We start from the raw sequence: 21,225 nt of genomic DNA on the forward strand, positions 1-21,225 counted from the left end.
TGTGGGAGAGACCCTTAGTCTATGTAGATTTTACAAATACTGATTGGGATAGAAAGTGTCTGCAAAAGCAACAAAACAGTTCAGAAGGGTTTTTGTTTGTCTCCTGTGCTTCAATTTTGTTGTTTAGGGGTTTTTTTGGGTTGGTTTGGTTGATTTTTTATTTGATTGATTTTTGTTTCTTTGGGGTATTTTTTGAGGGTGAAATGGGTTTTTTTCCACAGTTAATCCTGAATTACTTCTGGTAATTCTTTTCCCTAACATGGCCTGAAATTGACTCATTCAGGACTGCGTATGTAAGAGAAAATGTGCTGTGCTCTTTTTAAAAAGAGTTCTTTGGATCTGCTCTCACTCAGAGGTTTCTGCCTACAAAGAACTTTTTAGTGTTCCTTTGGTAGATGAACGGAGATCATGAAGTGCAGCCAATGTCAAGAACCACTACTAGAGATGAGCTTTTCCATTAGCACAGTTTGATCAGGAAGGTGTGTGTGCCCTACTATAAATCTCCAATTCTTAGATTCGCACAAACACACACCACCCTCCAAAAAGAAAAAAAATCACAAAATGTAAAGCATGTCTCTGAAGAACAGTGAGTTTCCATGGAGCAGTATCTTTTTCACATCAAGGTATTATGCCAGATATCAAAAGCTAAATTGGTAGTCAGAAAAACAAATGCTGTTACTCCAAATTGAGCAGCCAGTGATTAAAAGCAAAACAACGTGCTGGGATTTCGAATAAACCTGTCATTAATTCTGTCAATATTGTTAACATCTTTCACAGAAGAACAAGAGATGTTGATGAAATCTTTAAGGTAAGACATGTAATGCAACTGCCAGGGTAAATCAGGTTTTGAATGTGGGACTGTTTTGTTGATGGCAATCATTTGAGTTTTTTATGTTTTTCAGTCTAGGTGTTGTCCCTGTAATTATGTAATTATGTTTCATCATAAAATATGTCTATTACACAATGGACATTCTAAGAGTCTTAGTATGGTAAGAAAGACTTTCCAGACAGCTCGCTTTTCCTGAAGGAATTAAGAAACAATTAATTCATTTATACAGTTAGCTGACTGTGCCATGCTTTTTTAATAAATAGTATTAATTCATTACTGGTAAGTGCAATAAATATATTTTCTTGTTACTTTTTAAGTTGACTTTTTTTATATTAGGATTTACTTTTCTATTGCATTAGTAAATATTTTAAATTTGTGATAATTTTTATAACTTTCTGCATCCTCACTGTTTTTTTCAGTGGATCTCTCTAAAACTCCTGTTGTCCTGGTATGGTAGGCCTCTGAAAGACTATGAACTCTGGGCATTATGTCATGAGTGTTTATGTACTCTGCAGACTTGCATAGATTATCCAGGTATAGTCTTAATTATCATGAAGTATTTTGCCTCGTTATTTATGTTCAGTGTATTAATATTTCCTTTATTCTGTTGATTGAAAGGATCTTGACTTTCATTTTGTGTGCAGATATTTCTATTTTGACTCCCTTAAATTGTGACAAAACTCAGTTTGGAGTTTTCTTCCATATATAGGTGAATGTCTCATATATAGGTTTTTGTTTTTGTTTTTTATTTTGAATAAACATGGCTTTTGCAGCAGAAATTATTCTTTGGCTTCAAGCAGTAAACAAATTTTAGACTTTTTGGGAATGGAGAATCTGTACTTCGACTTTTAAGAAAAACACTTGTGACTTGTATCAAGCAAGAGGAATAAGTTTTACATATATGTGTGTGTGTGTGTGTAAACAAAAAACTTCCTCTTTTGCCTGGATTTCTTTGTGACAAATGATTCCTGACCTATTTTCTACAGTACAGGGCTTTGTCGTAAAGTATCCAGGATCTGGATGTCATGGAGTTAGTCCTTCCACATCCCCTATGCTTCAGTTTATAGACAAATTATCAAAATGAACTTCTGAGAGAGAAAGAGGGAACTGTCCTTTGACAAAATTGGAATGCGTTGTGTGCAACTCAGAAGACCATCCTAGATTTCCATGACATTCTGAATGATGGTTTAGCTTATACTAATGATAAACCTATAGCAGTTCTGATAAACAGAACAGAGTTTTCCACCACCCTTTCTTTTCCTTAATTTAAAAAAACTTGCTCTTGAGAGTATGGGCAGGGATGAGTTTGAAGCTTTTAAGTGAATATAAACAACTGGATAGTAATGTACAGAAAACTTACTGCATCTCTTTGGATTTCAGCTTCAGTTATTTTATTTCTATGATATAAAACTGCTTAAAAGGAAATAAGCCATAAATGAAGATTCTGAACACTTTAAGAATTGTAACCCATAAAACTAAGTATTTAATATACCTTGTAACAGAAGGATTATTTCAGCCTCATAGCATGTTCCTTATGTTTCTGAAGGTTTCAGATAACTGCACATAATGGCTCAGATTCTAATGTAATATGCTTGGCCAGCCTCTGTTACTGCTCTCTTAAAAATGCATGTCTTAAAAATATTAAAAGTTGTCATCTGAACCTTATGTAGCCTGTAGAAGGGAACATAATGATACAAACCACCAAATGGAAGGCACTTTACTTAAAAATTCTGTATTTGACAAATAAAGCTACCTTGAAGTTGAATATTGGTTTCAGATTTAGAATGTTTCTGCAAGAGGATTCTCTGCCTGTTCTGAGGGGAGTGGTGCATTGTGGAAAGGTTTTTAGTGGTGTTACTACTTCACTGCCCACACGCACATATAAAGTTCTCTCGATGTTCCTTTTGAATAATACTCACTAAAGGTGAAGCTGATACATATTTTGAATACATCTAGTAAAAAAACCCTTTGTCTTGACAATGGTAGTGAGACTGGTAGCTGATGAGCCATGGTTAAATATATGAAGCTGGATTATTTTTTATATATTCAGCCTTTTTCTCCAAATCCTTCCTTGATTACACTTTTTTTCATTATCCTAAGCAGGAATTACCTGGCTAAGAAAACATATCCCAAAGCTAGCCTCTTCTTCACGTATTTGTTAGTTCAACTCTGCTACAGAAATTGTTTGTAACCTCCATTGGGACTTAATTCCTCTCCTCTTATCAGAGGATGTTGCTTACATGTTGCTTGTGGGTGATTCAGGGAGCCCAGGTGAGGATTCTTACATTGTACTGAACAAGCTGAGACCTGGTTTGTGTGAGAGGGCCAGGGGCATTTACTGCTGACAAACAAAGACAAGTGAGCATGAAGCTGCCTCTGCAGAAGGAACCAGCAAAGGTTCTCATTTGGGAAAGCTTTGCTTTTCAAGACATATACTTCAGGTGCAACTTAAATATTATTGAAGGTAGTAGACAAGCCTTTATGTTAAGCATAGTGAGTAATTTAATTTTATATGTGGTTTGTACAGACAACTAAAAAAAGGAAAAAATGTTACTGCCTTTTCTCTTACTTTCTTTTTTTCCTCTTAGATCACTTCAATTATTTATTAATAAATTAGTATTTGTGTGTCTCTTAGACATCTTTAATATCTTATTTCATAATTAATACCTTTAATGTTTTAATCTCTTATTCAATTTAAGAATCTATTCTTCCAGTACTATTTTTTTAATAAGAGAATGGTGCATTTGATGGTAGTCTAGAAATAGAGGGCTACAGTTGGACTGCAAGAGAACTACTTACTGGCCAGTTGGCTTAATATATTAAAACATGTTAAATTGAAATGTCCTTTGAAGTTAGCAAACAGATAGTCACAGTTTTGCCACAAGATTTTCAACACCAAATTTATAGGACATGATCTCTTTTTCTTAATGTCAAGTTCCTGAAGACCTCAGATCATTTAAAATAGTTTTAGTAGTCCATTATTTCTTTTTTAACAATGGAAAATTTCATGGCCCTGCAAATACTGACCTATGTAACATTTATTCACTGAGAAAGTGTGATTATAACTATTTGTGAAAAACTGGACTTCATATCCTGTTGCACCCAGAGGAGTTTTGGATCTGGCCACTTGTGTGTCAGCTTTCTCCAGATGATGATCGTCTATTTTTCTGGGGTTGAAGGAGGAGAAGAGGAGACTTAAATTCTTAGATAAATTGACTATCTTTTATTGGTACCTTGTGAGAAGACTGGAGTATATCTACCTATTGTATTTATATTTTTGTTTTGTTTTGTTTCTTTCTTGACCTTCCTTTTCCATGCTGGGTATAAAGAAAATAAACTTCCGGGTTTTTTCCACTTCTTGTCCTTGTTCTGCAGAAATTGCCTTGGGTAGTTACACAGCTACTGTCTCTTTATTGGCTTGTGTCTGTTCTAGCATAAAAGTTATTTAAAGCATCATTTGTTTTAGGGTAATTTCTGACACTGTAAATTCTTTGATAAAATTATTTACTTTTATTAGTGCTAAATAGCTACAAGAACAGATACTTATTATGCCTTACCCTTTTGTTGTTTTTTTTTTTTCCCCAGTGGTCTTATGTTTGGACTCTGTGCTGATTGACTGCCATGGAAGGATCCTCTTTGCTGCTCCAAAAGCTGAAGGTAAAATAAGAGATTGCACGTTCAGCTTTTTTTTCTTTTCAGGGGAAGTGGAGAAGAAAGCAAACATCTTACCTTTTGTTTCTGATTTTTTTCCTCATTTAGAATCTTGTGATGTATTTTATTTAGCTCCTGAAATTGAAGAAGAGGATGTGGATACTGAGAAGGTAATGTGGTAGGTTATGTAGATTGCTTTGTACTTTATCAAAGGACAGTTTTATCCCTCTGCTAGTTGGAGAAGAAAGCTAAACTCTTCTAAGATTGTGTTAATATTTCTCCCAATGTTTTCTGTGAGGTTTTTTTTTGATATATTGATCTCTCATGAAATCAGTTGCTTCTATAATTTTTCCTTCCAGGATTCTTGGAGTAACTACCAAAAATCTGCTATTTGATGGTTTTCCATAAGACTTAATTATTTTCAGTTTTTTAGCAGTAAGACAGAATGCTAAAGTCTTTTAAGTCATTTTTTCACATTCTGAAGGTCACAGTAAGATCATTAACTTAGACTATCTGGGCAAAAGTCCAAGCATTATTCACACTTAGAAGACTAGATAAAAATATCATTATCAGTATTTTTTTACTTTGGAAACATTATGAATGATATCTTTTTCCAATATAGTTTCCTTAGAGCTTTTTCCTATCGATAAAAACCATAAGGAGCTTTTAGAACAAAGATAATAAAAATGTCAAATAGCAGGTGAATGTGTCTCCACTGCAACTACTTTTGAATTGCAAACTGTACCACAGTGATCTTAAAAGTCAGGGGAACAGAATTTACAGTACCTTTCTGTTATGTAACAAGAGATTAATTAATATGTGCCTTGTATCACATAAGTTCTTTGGAATTAGGCATAGTAATCATGAATCAGAAAATAAAAGCTCATAAAAATCTACTAAAAACATTCAATTTTCTGTAAAGCTATCTGTAACTAGAAAATATTTTTATAACTTTCCTAAATTTCTTAAACTGCTTTGATCCAATGTGCAGGTTTTTCAAAGGCTTCAGAAGCTTAAACTAAGCCTGAAATATAATACAGCAGTTTTACCAGACAGTAGAAATTAATAATCCTAAAGTCTTTGTGCCTTATTTTGTTTAGAATATCAGAAGTAATCTGTTTCCTTGTTTTGCTGCAACAATTATTCTATTATATATAGAATATATATAGGGGTTTTTGCCTTTTTCCTGATGGCTGTATAACTTTCTAGTTATAAATATTCAGTTCAATTTATGGTATGGGAATGAATCTGTGTCACAATAACAGTAAAAATTTTCCTTGAGGGTTCTGATGGCTTGGATGGCAAGTTTTTCCTAAACAAATTTAGGGTAATCTTGGAGTTCTAAACCTAAGGGGAAGAAAATTATTTTTATTTCGATTGAGCTGCTTTCTCCATTCCAAGTGTTTTTGTACCTATTAGTAGCTTTTTTTCAATGGTTCAAATGGAACTGTTCAAAAGATTATTTTGTTTGTAGTGAACTTACTTGTTATGTTTTGTTCATTGCTGTTCACTTTGCTCACAAGAGTGCCAGAAAACATTGTTTTCTACTGTGCTTATGGTTCTGTCCATTGAGTTTTTGTAATATCTTTCAGAGGCAACGTAAAGTGTGGTGCTTTAAATTTCTTAAAATTGCATTTGTAGTACATGCTAACATATGAAAACTAAGCCTTAAGTGGACTAAATCTGACTCTGAAAATTGTAATTCTTCAAACAAAACAAGAAAGCTGGTAAAGACCAAGTCCTTTTCAAGGTCCCTCATTGGAGCAACTTCGAATTGGTCTAGCTGCAGGTAGCAGAATAATTGCTAAAATAAATATGCAGTGCCTCATTCTTCTGACAGGTGTAATCTTCTCTATAAAATATGACTTGTGCTGGGTAGTGTGTAATTACTGTGTGCCACTTACTTGCTGAATTATCATGACCTTTTTTAAGTAAATTGTAGCTGGCCACATTTTATGGTAGAACTCTGAAGCGTACAGCAATCTTTTTACAGGAGAAAGGAATTCTTCAAAATGGTTCTAAAATACATTTTTCTTAGGTAAAGAATAAGACAATTAATGTCTGTTACTCCAACAGTAGAAAAATAGCTGCTGTTTTTGGCCCTGCATGCATAACAACTAGATTTTGAAGTGGGCTGGGATTTTCATCAGCATCCTCAAAAGCCAAATGTAATCTGTACTTTAAAAACTCGAGTAAGTTTTTTTCGTTTTGGCAGGAAATAGGGGGAATGTTTGGGTAATTTGCTGGAATTGTTTTTGAAGTGGAGGCTTTTTTTAGTGTGTTCAAATCTTTCTTGTCTCTTACATTATACCAATAGGTCTGCATTTATGGTGTTGCTGCAGTTCTGTGGATGGCAGCAAAATACAGTGTTCCACTGAGTCACAAAGTAGTATTGCCAAGAAAATTTAAAAAACTGCTTCTGGATATGGCAAGAAAAAACCCTGAAGAAAGACCTTCTCTAACTGCTGCAATTAAGGTTACTAGATTTAGTTGTGTCTAAAGTCTCATTTTAGTATTTTTAAAAGCAAAATAATAGCTTAATACTTGTAAAATACTGATATCTAGTTAAATCATAACCAGTCACTTTGGGTTTTGTTTTTAAAGTTACCTCCTTAGGGACACAGAGGGGCGTGTTTTTAATTTATATTGAAATTATCAAGGTACTTGGACTTGGAGAAGCTTCATAAGACTTCCTAAACTTAGATTACTTCTAATTGACTATTTATCTTGACTTTGTCCTTGTCCAAGAATACCTCACTTGATTGAAAACTTATTTACTGACTGAAAATTACAATTTTTTTTTAGACATGCAATCATTATTTACTTGAACAAGGTATAAACAGCAAAAGTATTTTGACATTATTGGGTAAACCCATCTTTAAGGTAAGAGTGCCACCTTTCTTTAATTTTGTATGTTTTTTCAATTAATTCTGTCAATGTATTCCAGTAAGATTTTGTTGTCTGCAAGTGCAAGTGTAGCTAGAGTTTGGGTTTGGTTTTGTTGGTGTGATTTTTTGGTTGTTTTGGTTTGAGGTTTTTTTTTTAATGTATTTTCAAGTAGTCTGTAAGCATTGCCTTTTCCTAGTTCTTGCTGTTGGAGTGATTACTCCGCAGATTGTGATGCTCTGACTCCACAGTCTATATGGGTGAAGAACAAGTAATCTCTCTTTTTATTTACCACCCCACAGAAGAAATTAATATATAATTGTTGGGTTCTGTTTGTGTTTCAAATGTGTTTCTATAATGCACACAAAATTCAGTCAATCTATGAAACTGAGTTTATTCAAAACTTTGAGTACCAAGTTATCAAGATTTCTAAACAGTTCTACCAGTCCTTAGACTTCTATTTGTAATTTTTTTTTAATTCCTCACCTTGGCATGACTAGGTTGTTGCAATATTCAAGGTGTATATGAGGATTGGGGTTTTTTTAAATAATGTGCTGAGCAGAATTTGAAAAAAGAAAATGCTAATAACATCAATTTGGGCTTCAATGTTTATTGTTAGGCTGTTGAGGAAGAAGTCTTGTCTCAAGATCACGTCACTTTTGAATTTAAAAATGACAAATATGAAATGGACCCTTCAGAGTCAAGTCCAGGTAAGCAGTCAGGCTCTGACATGTTTAGTCTGGTTTAATACTCTCTAGTTCAGTTCTTCATGTAAGATTTTCTCAGTCCAATATGCAATTGTTTTTCTATGTAAGTTAATTGTTACTTACTTTACATTTATATTTTACATATTGATCATCTTTCTGTGTTTTTGCTTTTAGGATTTGTGCCTTTCACCAGTGAAAGTAAACTTGTAGCAGTTAAAGGACCAGTACCATGCCAGATTTCACTAAATTGTGAGAAAGCAACATTACCTGTTGCATTCACCTCTCCTGCAACTCACTTTAAGCCTATTATTTTGCAACAAGATGCAAATATAACAAAGTTAGTATATCCTAAAGCAGAATAAGTTAAAGATTAAATGTCATTGTTAAATCTATTTGAATTTTCCTTTTAAAATTCTTTGGGGTTTTTTTCAGAGAGGTTCAAACACCAGTTTCTGACCAATTCAAGAAAGAGACAATGAAAGAAAAACATACAAACAACAACAAATCAGGGCATATAGAAGACTCCAAAAGCTGTGATATTGAGGATACAGGTGTAGTTGAAACTGTTCCTGAAACACCTGAGTGTGACTTACAAGTTCCAAGCCATTCATTCCAGATGTCTTCAGAAGAGCAAAACTCAGGCAATATGTTTCCTTCTACAGTTACATTACCATCACCATCTGATTCCTCACATGCTTTACAAGAGAAGAGCTTTTTATCTGAAGATCCCTTCAGCTCTTTAGCTTGTCCTACATCTCCTAATTTTCTTCACATAAATAACATCATTCTCAAACAGGACTCAGAGAAAAGAGTGCTGACATTTGTACCAGTACATTTGGCTGTATCAGAGCAAATACCAAATAAGCCTCTTCGCTCAAGAATTGCTTATGATTGCTATCACAGTTTGCCAGTGCTACTTTCAAGTACTATTGCAAGTTATAAAATGAGCATGCAAGCAGAAAATGATGCCTCCCTTTGCAATGTGCAAAGTCATGAGACTGCTAATACGGAGAACCACTTTGATAAAAGTAGCCCAGTTATTCAAACCAACTGCCAAGAAACTGAGTGTGCTACCAGCGTAGACAGTTTTTTCACTGAACAAGAAGACACACCATGTACTTCAGTGAGTAAAGACAGCTATAATTTCTTCGATGATGAAGTCCTGTCCCATCAGAACACAACAAATGACACTTTGCTACAGGAAGTGATTCATCTTATACAAGAGGAGTTTGCATTTGATGGTTACTTAGAGAATGGAGCTGAAGTTTTTTATATGGGTATGTGCATTTTCTTCTGTATGTTATTATCATTTATTTGTAAGAATATTGCTATTAATTTTTTTCTCCCTCTTTTATTTGTTTCTGTTCTTTTTATTTTAAACAAGGTAACTTCATTTTAAACTTAAAGGGAATTAAGTTTGGTATGTTCTCTGATAGAATTTGTGAGAAGTTTTGTGACCTCTACTGGGATGAAAAGTTACTGGAGAATCTCTATCAGGTTGTAAATGGAGGAAGATCTTCAGATTTATGGTAGGTGTTTTTCAACTTTGATCTTCTTACATTTGAATTTAATGCTTTTATCCCTACTTCATAGAAGCAGGAAAGAATATACGTTTTTTTCTTCAGGTATGCGTGCTTGTTTCCTGTAAACTGTTCATTTCACAGTTTGAGGGTTTTCAAAGCTTTCTCCATGGCAAATAATGCTTAATGGCTCAGTCAAAAATAGTTTCTACTACCCTTTTCTGTAACTCCATCTTAGGATAACTGAATCATGGAAACCCAATTCTGATCAATTACAACCATTGATGGAGAGCTTCATAGTCCTGTTAGAAGCAGACTGTTTAATCAGAAGTATATTGTTCTTACTGTTCAGTTTGTTTATTCTGTTTGGTATTAGTTCTTTATACATCGTGTGTTCTAATCACACCCAAGAAAGAGGAAATTAATTTAGCTTTGCTAGAAATATTTTGTTTAACTGGTTTAATTTGACTCAATGTTTTATAAGTAGCCTGTTAAGTGACAAAAACCAGCTAAATTTATTTCTCATTCATCTTATTTAATTTTCAATGACATATGTATCTACCTGAAAAAGAATTTTTAAATTCTTGTTTTACTGCAGCCTCCAAATGTAGCACACTTTTGTAAAAGTGTCTTGCTGAAGACTGTTGAAAAATGTAACCAATTTATGTCACAGTTAATTTGGGGGTTTTTGGAACTATAAATTTCAAGTTTTGACAAAGAAGCTTAGTAGATACAGTTTAGAAAAACTTCAGTGTTGAAAGATGTGTAATCCTTACAGCAAATTTCAGAGATAATAGATTATGACCTCCAAATACCCAACCTTGGTATGCTGGCCTATTTCCCATTTGAATTGGGATTTTTAAGGAGATATTGAAAATTGGTTGGAAGTTAGGCCCTTAGTTCCCCAAAGTACCTGAGCTGTTGCAGCTGAATTACTGAGATGTATTAAGGGTTATCCTGTATATGAACTTTTGTTACAAAGTAGTTTTTGACAGTGAGAGATCATAATTTATTATCCAGAGAAAAATGCAGGTCTAGCTTTCACATCACATGCAAGGCCTGTCTTAAAAAATCTCTCAGACACTGCTTACTGAACATTAGTTTGACAAAGACTACAGCAGTTTTTCAGTGTTAGCTTCTTTGATTTAAGATTATGATTCTAACTAGGGATGACTTAGAGTCAGTTTTATCCAAAGGTTGAATCCTGAGTGAAAAACCCACTGCTTGCAGCCTGTAGTTATGCCTTCTGTCTGTGTGTGCTCTGATCCTTCTGTTGAAGTTTTGCCAAATGCTGTACAGGAAAATCTCTGTCTTACTGTGCTTGAATAGCCATTTGAACTTTTTTTTCCCTCATAAAATAACAACTGCAGCTGAACATGAAAACTTTAGGAATCAGATAAATTCTATGAAACTTTTTATGTGCATGATAGAGTCACTTGTAAGATCTCATTTTACTGATGTAAATATAAAAGTATAGGAAATACTAATTTTTCCTAGTTTCCTTGTATTTTCAGCATAACTGAGTCAGATGAAGCAAAATGCAACAATATATGCCAAGATGTGAAGAAATCTGAAAGCTGTTTGGCAAGCAGTGATCAGACAGAGGGTGAGAAGGGACTTCATGTTTCTAGATCTTTGTGAGTGCTGGGAACCTATCAGTGTCAGAAGCTTTGAGACACTTTGCTTTTGTCTTCAGGAAAGCACTCTGCTATAACAGTTACAGACGTTTTCACTGAATCTGAACATTATCAGTGCCTTAAGGACATAAATATCTTTTATATAAAGCTTACATATGACCCAATGTTATTTTGTGGGATGTCATTAACTTACTTTTATTTGAACAGATGTCTCTGTTGAAAACCCTAAGGATGGTAACTGCTGTGTGTGGTTTTCTTGTGTTTGAGTAGATATTCTAGTGTCTACTATATAAGTGGATTGTTTATTTATACTTCTTCGGTTTGGGTTTTACATTTCTCCTGACACACTTTGTGATTGAAAGTTTACAAAATATCTATCAGTAACTGAACTTAAACTAAGCTGGGACTGGTGAATCCTAATATTATAACAAAACTATTACCCTTTCTAGGCTTGGTGCATTGATGAACAGCTTCTATATATATATATATATATATATATATATTTGGTTGCTGGTTTACCAGTTGAGGTTTTTTTCAAGATAGTTTATCCAAATTTCAGCATTTAAACTTGGTTACTTCTCTGTTTTGAGCAAAGTGAAAATGGCTGTACTTTACAGAAGGGCTTATACACTTGTATTTTTCATTTTTATAGCAAAACATAAATTCGTAATTTTTCATTTGGCTGCTGTTGTTCAATATTACAGTTTTGCATTTTGGCTCAGGATGATTGCAAATGTAGAGCCAGACTTTACCATGGAGTGTGTGATTTCTTTGCACCAGGAAATAAGCTTTGTTTGACTCCAAGGTGGCATATCTAAGCCCTGGAGGGTTACTCAAGTGAAAAGGGAGACTTTTGGCAGGTATAAATGCTCCTGTCAACATTGTACCAACCTTTGACTGTCACCTCAGTCCCTGAAGGCTGGTAGTAGTTGTTACAACTGAAAAAAAAGTCCCCTCATAACTCAATGGATTGAGTCCTGTAGGAGTAGAAAGTTTAACATCTATTGGCTATATCAAGTATTCTTGCCCTTTCTATATGGAATAAAAGCTTCAAGACTTACAAATGAAAAAAACCTCAAAAGCTAAACATTTTACTAATGCTTAGGTCTGACATATTTAACTTCAGTTTTAAAGTTTCTCAGTGTTGTTTAAATGCTTGTTGCATATGCATGGAAAATATTTTGTGCTTTTCAGAAATTTATAGTTAAACTATTGCTTGATTGTTCTGAAATGTTTTTAACCTTTATCATTTTACAATGTGTAGTTAAAAAAAAAATGTAAAGTCACAATAAGCATCTAAACCCACTGTTAGAGTGCATAGATAGTCTCGTAATAGTGTTTTGTATGTGTCATGTTTAAACTCAATAAAGCATGCATTACAGCACATGACAATTATTTATTTTCCACTACACACCTTCTTTAGGAAAAGGGGAAGCAGACTTCAATATGAAGGCTGAGCCTGTGATAAAAACATCATTAGTTGAAATGGATTTTGATGAGTCACCTTTGGATAATATCAAAAAAGAATTGACTCTGCAGAGTACAATCCCCATAGCAAAAGAGCAACAATATTTGCAAAGCAATGGCTGTGGTCCAGGCTTTGCAGAAGAAAATACAAGTTCAGAGGAACAGGCCATGATAAAGACAGCTGGAATCACCTATCTGGCTTCTCCCAGTCTACCTGACTTTTGTGGCTGTAGTCCTGGTTGGAGCAGTGCATTTTATGGAGCTGAATGTTTTGATTCAGAAGTTCATAGTTACTTGAAAAACCTTGGAAAGCAGAAATCAAGTGAGTCACAAAATATAGATGCTAAAAAAGTGGTGAGTACATTGATTTTAAATCTTTAAGATACATCTTGCTGGTTAAAAGTGTGATAAAATGTGTGCTCTTACAGTGAATCAAAACACAATTTCATTTTTAAATATTGACTCTTAAGCAGTTTAAAATCCTCAGGATTTGTCGTGTCTTGGTGATAAACCACAGGAGAGGTGTAGTATTCCAAAATAAAGCACGCTGACACAAATGTGCAATCACCAATCTACAACCCATTTTCTGCTCCTAAAGTTGACTGGAAAAGCACTGTCTGCCCTTTGCACCAACCCCATGGTGGTGATACTGTAGGGAAGAGCTAAGAATGACTGTGACTGGAGCACATCACAGGCATAGAGCTTTATCAAAAGTTTTTATACTCTAGACCTACCTGAATTGGAAAATGTTATGAAATAGACAGGGAATTTGCCTCTGATTTCGTTGCTACTCTTTGCATTGCTACTCTTGCAAATCCCCACATTTTTTAGGGGACAAACTACTTTGTCCACCGGATTCCAAATGGTCATTCTTTCTGATTCCCTTTCTGTTTACATAGTCTCTTAATCACCTTGGTTTTATTTTAATTAATGAAACAAAAGCAGACCTTGAAGTAAAAGCAAGCAGCTTCCAATTAGAATCTGGGTAACAGCTTTCCTGTGGTTCCCCTGTTCTCTAAGCGATGCCTCTGTAGGAGTACCTCTTGTAAAAATCCGAGGGGCTTTTATGACTCTATGCTAATGAACTGTGTTGTTAAACCTTTTGAGCTTTTCTGAAAAACAGTGACAGCTTTTTCTTAAGCTCAAATTAATTTCTAGCAAGTCCATCCCATTAAAGCTAACCTATTTACCAATCTGTTGTTTGATATGTTAGCTCTGAGCTGTGTGTTTTCTGATCACTCTGCCTGTGGGAGTTGTCTGCTGCATTCCGTGAACTTACTGCATTTAAAATGCTATTTCATGTAACTGGGTCACTGGTAGTTAACTTAGGACCCAAGTGCAAAAGTCATCTCTTTTATAAAGCACAACATACATCATGTTTGTTTTTTCATAATAAATCAGAAGCTGAACCCAAAGTGGATGGCCCATTTTTACTGGCTGGTAATATAATGAAACCTTTGATATGCAAACAATTATAAATGTAAATGTTTCCTTTTAAATTTATATATTTTGAGGGTCCTGACATACTTTAATTTCTACTCATTCCTTAAGTTACATAATTCTATAGAAATTTAATTTCATTTTTTTTCAATTTTGTGAAATACATAAATACAAAATATGGAAGTTGAACTTTGAAATTTGTATGTCCTTTATTTCTAGAGCAGCTCTCTTGTCTGCCTTCTGATCTGGTTGTATAATATAATGTAATTATACTTGTTTGGAAGCCATTGATTTCGGTCAGATTTTCAGTTCTTTTTGCAAATATGGGTCAGCTGCTTAAAGTGTTTCTGGGGCCTGCACTAAATTCAGAACATACAAATTTTAATTCTGGATTACTTCTGATTTTAAGTTTTAAAAATACTCTTGAAAACAACCAGATAAGTGCAATTATAACTAAAAGCTTATTTATGTGAACAAATTCAGACAAACTTCCACACAGTCTGATCATAGACAAACCTGCTCCAGTTCTTAACTTGTAGAACTGTGACATCACTAATGCTTTTCTGGGTACAGGTAACTCCTGCTGTATCTTGCCTGTAAACACAGATGTGAAAGGTAGTTTTTCCTTGTTAATAACATATTCTTGTCTGTTTGGATGTTCTTTTTTCTTCATACAAAATAATTCTCTTCTAAAACTTCAATTTCTTACTAGAACTGCCTTCTGCTTACAATTCTGAACAGAATCCTATTTCTTTTTAAATAGGAACTAGAACAATTACTAATGATGGAGACAAAAAATTACAGAAAGACCATAAAGTTTTACCAGAAACTATTGCAGAAAGAAAGAAGAAGCAAAGGTAAGATTACAGCAACTTGCCAGTAATAAAATGGCTGCATGGTACTTTTAAGGACCTGTTCTGTAAATCTGAATCATTGATGTTCTTGTGCCATGTATTTTAAATCTAAAGGTCCTGAAACTAAATCTATGTTGCCCAAACTGAGAGGACAGCTACAGGAAATGAAATCAAAAGTGCAGTTTCTTGAACTGGTAAAGAAGTATGTGCAGGCAAGTCAGACTTTATTTTACTTGTGCTTCATTTGTCATTTCATTACTGCATCAGTATAACTGGCTGCTCGGATCACTATTTGAAATTTGAATAGTTTGTGTCAAACTGCCAAATTAAGATCCAAAAGAATTATTAAAGGTAATTGCTACTAGTATTGCTTAAAAAAAAAAATCAATTGTATGAAATGCAATTTGTCTTTAAATTGATTGCATTTTGTGTGACTTTACCTCTCTAATTTCTTGTTTTATCATGGCTTTACTTCTTTGAGCAGATGATGTATGCAGAGCAGTGGGGTGTGGAATCCTATGTGCTGCCTACAGTCATTCACAATGGGAAAGCTGACACCATGGACATGGCACCTATGGATGAATCATCATTGCTGCTTTACTATAACACAGAGAAACACCAGTGTAACAATCAAAATGGAGTGAGAGTTCTGCAGGCCGGTACACCACTTGGTTTAATGGCTTATTTATATTCTAGGTATAATATATTTTACACATAAATTGGGAGTGGGTTGAAGCATAGTTACTAAATCAGGAAAAACTTGTTTCTGTGCTGAATCCTAGTTATTCAACATTTAATAAATTCTCCTCTCTTCTGTCAAGTTTGTGTTATTTCTGTGAACACACATTTACAGAAATGAAGATGAAAATGTCAAAAGATCAGCTGGCTTTCATTAAAAGTATTTGATAATAAATAAAAAACTAGCAATTTTAAACTTTTTAATCTTTGACTTACTTGAGGCTTGCTCTGATAGTTGCCATGGAATCAAGACTTTAAGTTACTGTCAGCAGTACAGCAATTCTTCAAATAATCATATAATCATATAATTTGGTAATTCTTATTAATAAGGTCTGGATATGAAAATGTTTAGGTTTGTTTCTACAGATTTTGCCCCAGTAATCAGTCCTTGGCACTGATCAAAATGCAGGCTTATCTCAGGGTTTAAATGGGGACAGAGGTGTCCTTCAACTCTGGTGAGGGCAGTGTTGTTTTAAGGTACTTAAGCTATAATAGTGTGAAGGATGGAAATTGCCAGAGGCGCCATCAGACTTGTGCCACTCTAGAGGGAGCAACTTCCTCCCATCTACTTCTCCCAGTTCATCCTGACTCCTGAGACCCAGTTACATTGAGTGCTGCTTTTCCTGGTAGTGAGTATTTTGCACAAAGTGAAGGAAATGTTTTAGAATTGGACTTTCCACATTCATCAAACACAAATTTCCATGGTCAGCTGTAAGCCAATAGGGAGAAAAGACAATTAACCTGTGTGAAGACCTTGAGAGTGTGTGTATAAAAAAATAAAATGCCCTCGTTTTTAATGTGTATAATAAGTGTATTCTGTTGTTAAAGTAACTACTCCTCTAATTAGAGGTACAGGGAATATTTTCTTGCTTAATGTATCTACTTCTTATGCTGTTATTATAATAAAATGCTTTAAAGCAGCATCAAGTTAGATGATAGAAAAAAAACGAAAATGTAATATGTTCTTCCCTACTATTTAGATTGCACCTTGCCTTAATAATAGAAATGTCAAAGTGGTTATTCACAAGATTGAAAGTAGAGAAACTCTTTATAAAACAAATTATGCTTTCAGGGTTGATAATCACAATACTTGATGTGTAAAACTAATTTTTAAAAGAACCAAGGTTTTATGAAGAGCTTGAGAATTTAAAATGCCTATTCTTGATATTTTGAGGATTTTTTTGCAGTTGCTGTATTTGAATGTAAGTTGAAGATGTGTTCTGGCTTGTCTGAAGTTTTTCTTGTGCTTTACAGAAATGCCTTTTTAGAAGGTTATGTACAGCAGTTTCTTTACACATTTCGTTATTTCTGCACACAAGAAGAATTTTTGCAGTTTCTTCTTGATAGAATCAGCAGCACTTTATCCAGGTACAGTAAATTCTCACAAATAACATTACCAAAGCACAATTGAGTTTCCTCCCAATAACAAATAGCTGTTCCTCAAAAGTCCTACTTAATTAAAATTAATTTTTAAGTTTGTTTTCATAAGATTCTCTTAACAAGTGAGAGCAAAATGGGAGAAAGAGCTGCATCTGACGATGTGCTTACTTCTCAGTTCTGCTTCTCACTTTTACCAGTGATCCACTAATGGTTTGTAATTACAACCTCAGTTTTGTTCCCATAGAGCCATGGATTCTAGGGACATGAAAATTAGGAATTTAAGATATTACATTAAATACCAAATAAAACTTGTGGGTTTTGTCAGTGCTTATTTTTAAATTGGAATTGGATATCAATTTTGGTGTAATAAGTTTCTTTTTCTTCTCATCAGTGCAAGCCTGGATCCTTCCACATCCCTTACCAAAATATGTAACCGCAGTTTCTACATCCTGCAGGCATGGATTGAAGACTGTTACAGTGTAGACTTTGCAACAAATACTGATCTTCTGGGTACCCTAAAAGAATTTATTTCTTCCAAGGTAATTCAGCATTTCAGTAGATCCTTTAAGAAAAAAAAAATTAAGTCAGTTATGGGGTATGTAACATAGTGATTACAAAAAGCTGCCCTAAGTACAGTTCAAGTCAATAAAAGAAAATAATGCTGTATTTGACAGCTATGATCAGTATGTCTGGTTTTGGACAGGTAAGAATCTTACAACTGTATTGCAACTTGCTTATGATTTCTGGGAAATTGAGTTCTGTGTTCTGTTAGCCTATTTTGCATTCCCAGGTTGCTTCATTAAATGGCTACGGGGAGCGCTTGTTGTCACTGCTCGAGGACGCCTCTGCCAGGAAAAGTGGCAGTGCTGATCTGTGCTCTGGTGTGGACAAATGTAAAGAGGAAAGTGAGGAAGGCAGCAAAACATTACATTCCCTATGTAAAAAGCTCTCAGAAGATGTTTCCAGAAAGGTGTGTCTTTTCTTCGGACTGCAGTGTATGGAGCACATTTCCATATATTATGTTTTGACAAAAACAGAAATGTCCAACTTGGAGTCCAGAACTACTTAGTAAGAATTATGTACCTGCATTTTAAATTTTCTTTTGAAAGTATGTAAGATTCAGACAGTTCTGTAACCATGACAATAATCTTAAGTTTTAACTCCTGACAGCTGTTTCAGTAATCACAGATCAGATAATCAAAATTTTGCGAGTAGAATTCTTCATTCTTGATGCTAGCATGTGACTCATAGTTATTAGGAAGCCATTGCCCCCTTGTCAACCATTAATGCTTTTTTATTAGGCATCTTTTCAAGACTATAAATACAAGAAAATAGCAGGAGCTATGAGATGCTCTGCTAGAACTTCAAGGCTTGTAGCAAGAACTTGTCTGAATTTTTGTCTGTATTTACTATTTTATTGTGTTCTACAGTCCCAGAAACCAGAACATACTGCAGGCTTTTCCCAAAAACAGATCTCTTTACGGAGTGACCAAAATAACATGTGGAAGTCAAATGTATCAATAATTTGCAAGCTGAATTAAACATCAGCCTCATTATAAAGGTGCACAAATCCATGGGTATACTGGGAATTCAGCCAAGAAAGGGCAAACAGAGTAGAGGAACATGGACTTTTTTTACTGTCACTGCACAATAATGATAATGGACAATGGAAGAAGGGAAAAGAATGAAAAAACAAGTGTTTCTTGGAAAGGGGTGTTTGATTCTAAGCAAAAAGAAAAATATTTTATGGCAGCAAGCTTCAATACACAGAGGTTTGTTTTAAATACTGATTGTTGATTGAGATCTGGCAGCCTCCTGCTTAGACTCATTCATTGTGCATATTATATCAGCTTAAAATAGCAGTGTTGAGTAAACTGATTTATTCTGGGATAACCTTGAAGGTTAGCTGAAGAGTTTGGCATGCACAAAGGTGTTTCTCTTAACACTTTCTTGGAAGTTACATCGAGGGGAGATTTAGTGTTTGTTGTAGAGAAGTTGTAACCTTACATTTATTTTTTCCTACAGAACTTCTACTGGAAGCTATCCAAAGGTATGGGACCAATTGCCCAGTATCAGAGAGAGCAACTGCACACAGCTTCAGCAGTTTTGCCAAAGCCCTGCTGCAGCAGTTTCACAGAAGAATCCTCAGTCTCCTTAGCCAGAGCGGATGAAGTGGGACCAGTTCTCTTGATTGAGTGCAGTGCCCAGCAGCTTTGTTGGCAGCTGACGCTACTGCAACAGGTACAAAGGTCTACGCTTATTTGGAAGTACAAATAATATCTATCTTCATACTCTTTCTCTTCTTTCTTTATTATTTCCCAACATTGTTTCAAGCTTATTTCATACTATTTTATAAGACTTTGAATTAAAACTTTTCTCTTAAATCTCTACAGTGAAATTTATAATATCTAATGCTATTCTTAGGCTCTGATCCCTCTCATAATTCATGGAGGTGGGGGGGGGCGGAGAACCATACTCTGTCAATTTTATCCCTGAGCATTTTAAAAGAACTGTTAGAACTAACAGCAGATATATCTTGGGTTTGTTTTTTTTTTTAGGAAGTATTTAATAAATGTCATCCAGTACACTTCCTAAATTCCAGAGCACTTGGTGTTAAAGACAAATGTGTTGCTGTGCCAAAGTAAGTTGCTTGTTTTGCCTGCCCTTTGATTCTATTGATGCACAATAACTTAGAGTGTTACACTTTTAATACAGCCAGAAACAGAGAAACAATTAAAATACTTAATATTTTTTTACAGACTAGGGAGCCTGTTTATATGGGTTATTTAACTGTGGGAGATTTCATATGTGGATACAGGTATGTACCTATGCACATGCATGTATGTGGAAGGCCACATTTGCCAGGTGATTTCTTTGAAATCTGAAGTGAGTTGAGGCTAAAAGTTCTTATTGCTAAGAATTTGCCTTGGGGGTTGCTTGAAAGTTTCATTTTGTAGATCTGTGGTCATGCATGTGTCTATGTATATAAAATCTCAAAGACATTTACAGTCTTACAGAATAGCTGAGGTTGGAAGGGACCTCTCAAGATATGTAATCCAACCACCCTGCTGAGAGCAAGGTCAGCTGGACCAGGTTGCCCAGGTTGTGCAGTTGGGTTTTCAAGGTGTATGGAGACTCCACAGCTTCTCTGTACTCATCTCCCTTCTGTATGTTAGGGAGATGAATTATTGGTATTCAGAGATACACGGGAATTGTCCTATAGTTACTGGAGTGATTACCAACCTACTTAAATTATTTGCTCATCAGTAATTAATGTTTCAATCCAACCACATAGACCTAATTATTTTTATGATGGTCTGCTTCTTACATACTCAGTGGATTCAGTTAGCTTCTAATTAGTAGTTGTTAATTGCACTACTTATGGTAGATTTTTGCTTCTAAGGATAGGGAATGAACATCTAAAGCAACTCAGGTTGTTCAATGGCCAAGATTAGATCAGCTGGTTTATACAGATTTTGGGGTTCAGTCATGGAAAACAACATGAGTGGTGCCACTTGATATCAGGCTGAATTTCTTATGTGGCTGTGGTTCTTGAGTTTGGGTTTCTGGCTGTTATTTTGTGTTAAATTGGCTGGGGTTTTATTATGCACTAATGAGTGGTGAAAGTGTTTTTATGTACAGAAATGTATGCTGTATATGCTTTTTTTTTATCAGATATACTTACCTTGTAATTATAAGGAAGAAAAAGTAACATGGCTCACTACATACGTCATGAAGTATAAAATCAAGATGCCAAGCAATGCAAAATTATTTTAAATGGTTAGAAGTTGACATCTTCACAATCAAGGTTTTCTTTAAAAATCCAATATCAGCCAGAATTATTTTTGCCTCTTTTTTTCTGTATTTTCCATAGGGCAGTTTCTGCTGAGACAGTTTCCCTTAAAGTCTGTAATCTCTTTCTGTCGAAGTGCGTACAAGACCAGTACCTTCTGCAGTTATTGAAAAATGCAGACAGTATCAGCACCTGGGTTGCTGCTGAAATTGTAACATGTCACACAACTAAGGTTTGTCATTGTTTATTGTACTATTAACTACAAAACAGTTACGTATTTGTCATTATCTATAACTTGTTATGTAACAAACCTGCAAGAAGTA

The 21,225-nt window shown here is 34.7% G+C and overlaps 1 protein-coding gene across 3 annotated transcripts in view; it reads left to right on the forward strand.

Moving 5' to 3' along the window:
- KNDC1 (kinase non-catalytic C-lobe domain containing 1) overlaps nucleotides 1-21,225 on the forward strand; it is a 56,857-nt gene that overhangs the window by 31,801 nt on the left and 3,831 nt on the right. For 2 of the 3 annotated variants that reach the window (XM_031062271.1, XM_031062281.1), the window contains exons 7-26: nucleotides 1,249-1,363; nucleotides 4,415-4,486; nucleotides 4,589-4,650; nucleotides 6,798-6,956; nucleotides 7,286-7,363; nucleotides 7,986-8,076; nucleotides 8,248-8,410; nucleotides 8,506-9,350; nucleotides 9,458-9,602; nucleotides 11,108-11,199; nucleotides 12,654-13,051; nucleotides 14,901-14,994; nucleotides 15,106-15,203; nucleotides 15,476-15,687; nucleotides 16,984-17,097; nucleotides 17,501-17,648; nucleotides 17,882-18,079; nucleotides 19,135-19,350; nucleotides 19,668-19,750; nucleotides 20,984-21,134. In XM_031062271.1, coding sequence (XP_030918131.1) covers nucleotides 1,249-1,363; nucleotides 4,415-4,486; nucleotides 4,589-4,650; nucleotides 6,798-6,956; nucleotides 7,286-7,363; nucleotides 7,986-8,076; nucleotides 8,248-8,410; nucleotides 8,506-9,350; nucleotides 9,458-9,602; nucleotides 11,108-11,199; nucleotides 12,654-13,051; nucleotides 14,901-14,994; nucleotides 15,106-15,203; nucleotides 15,476-15,687; nucleotides 16,984-17,097; nucleotides 17,501-17,648; nucleotides 17,882-18,079; nucleotides 19,135-19,350; nucleotides 19,668-19,750; nucleotides 20,984-21,134 — 3,534 coding nt within the window. The remainder of the gene's footprint in view (nucleotides 1-1,248; nucleotides 1,364-4,414; nucleotides 4,487-4,588; nucleotides 4,651-6,797; nucleotides 6,957-7,285; nucleotides 7,364-7,985; nucleotides 8,077-8,247; nucleotides 8,411-8,505; nucleotides 9,351-9,457; nucleotides 9,603-11,107; nucleotides 11,200-12,653; nucleotides 13,052-14,900; nucleotides 14,995-15,105; nucleotides 15,204-15,475; nucleotides 15,688-16,983; nucleotides 17,098-17,500; nucleotides 17,649-17,881; nucleotides 18,080-19,134; nucleotides 19,351-19,667; nucleotides 19,751-20,983; nucleotides 21,135-21,225) is intronic. The other variant, XM_005416438.2, reaches the window with a different exon arrangement.

The sequence above is a fragment of the Geospiza fortis genome, unplaced genomic scaffold (genome assembly GCF_000277835.1).
Source record: "Geospiza fortis unplaced genomic scaffold, GeoFor_1.0 scaffold130, whole genome shotgun sequence".
Taxonomy (NCBI): Eukaryota; Metazoa; Chordata; class Aves; order Passeriformes; family Thraupidae; genus Geospiza; species Geospiza fortis.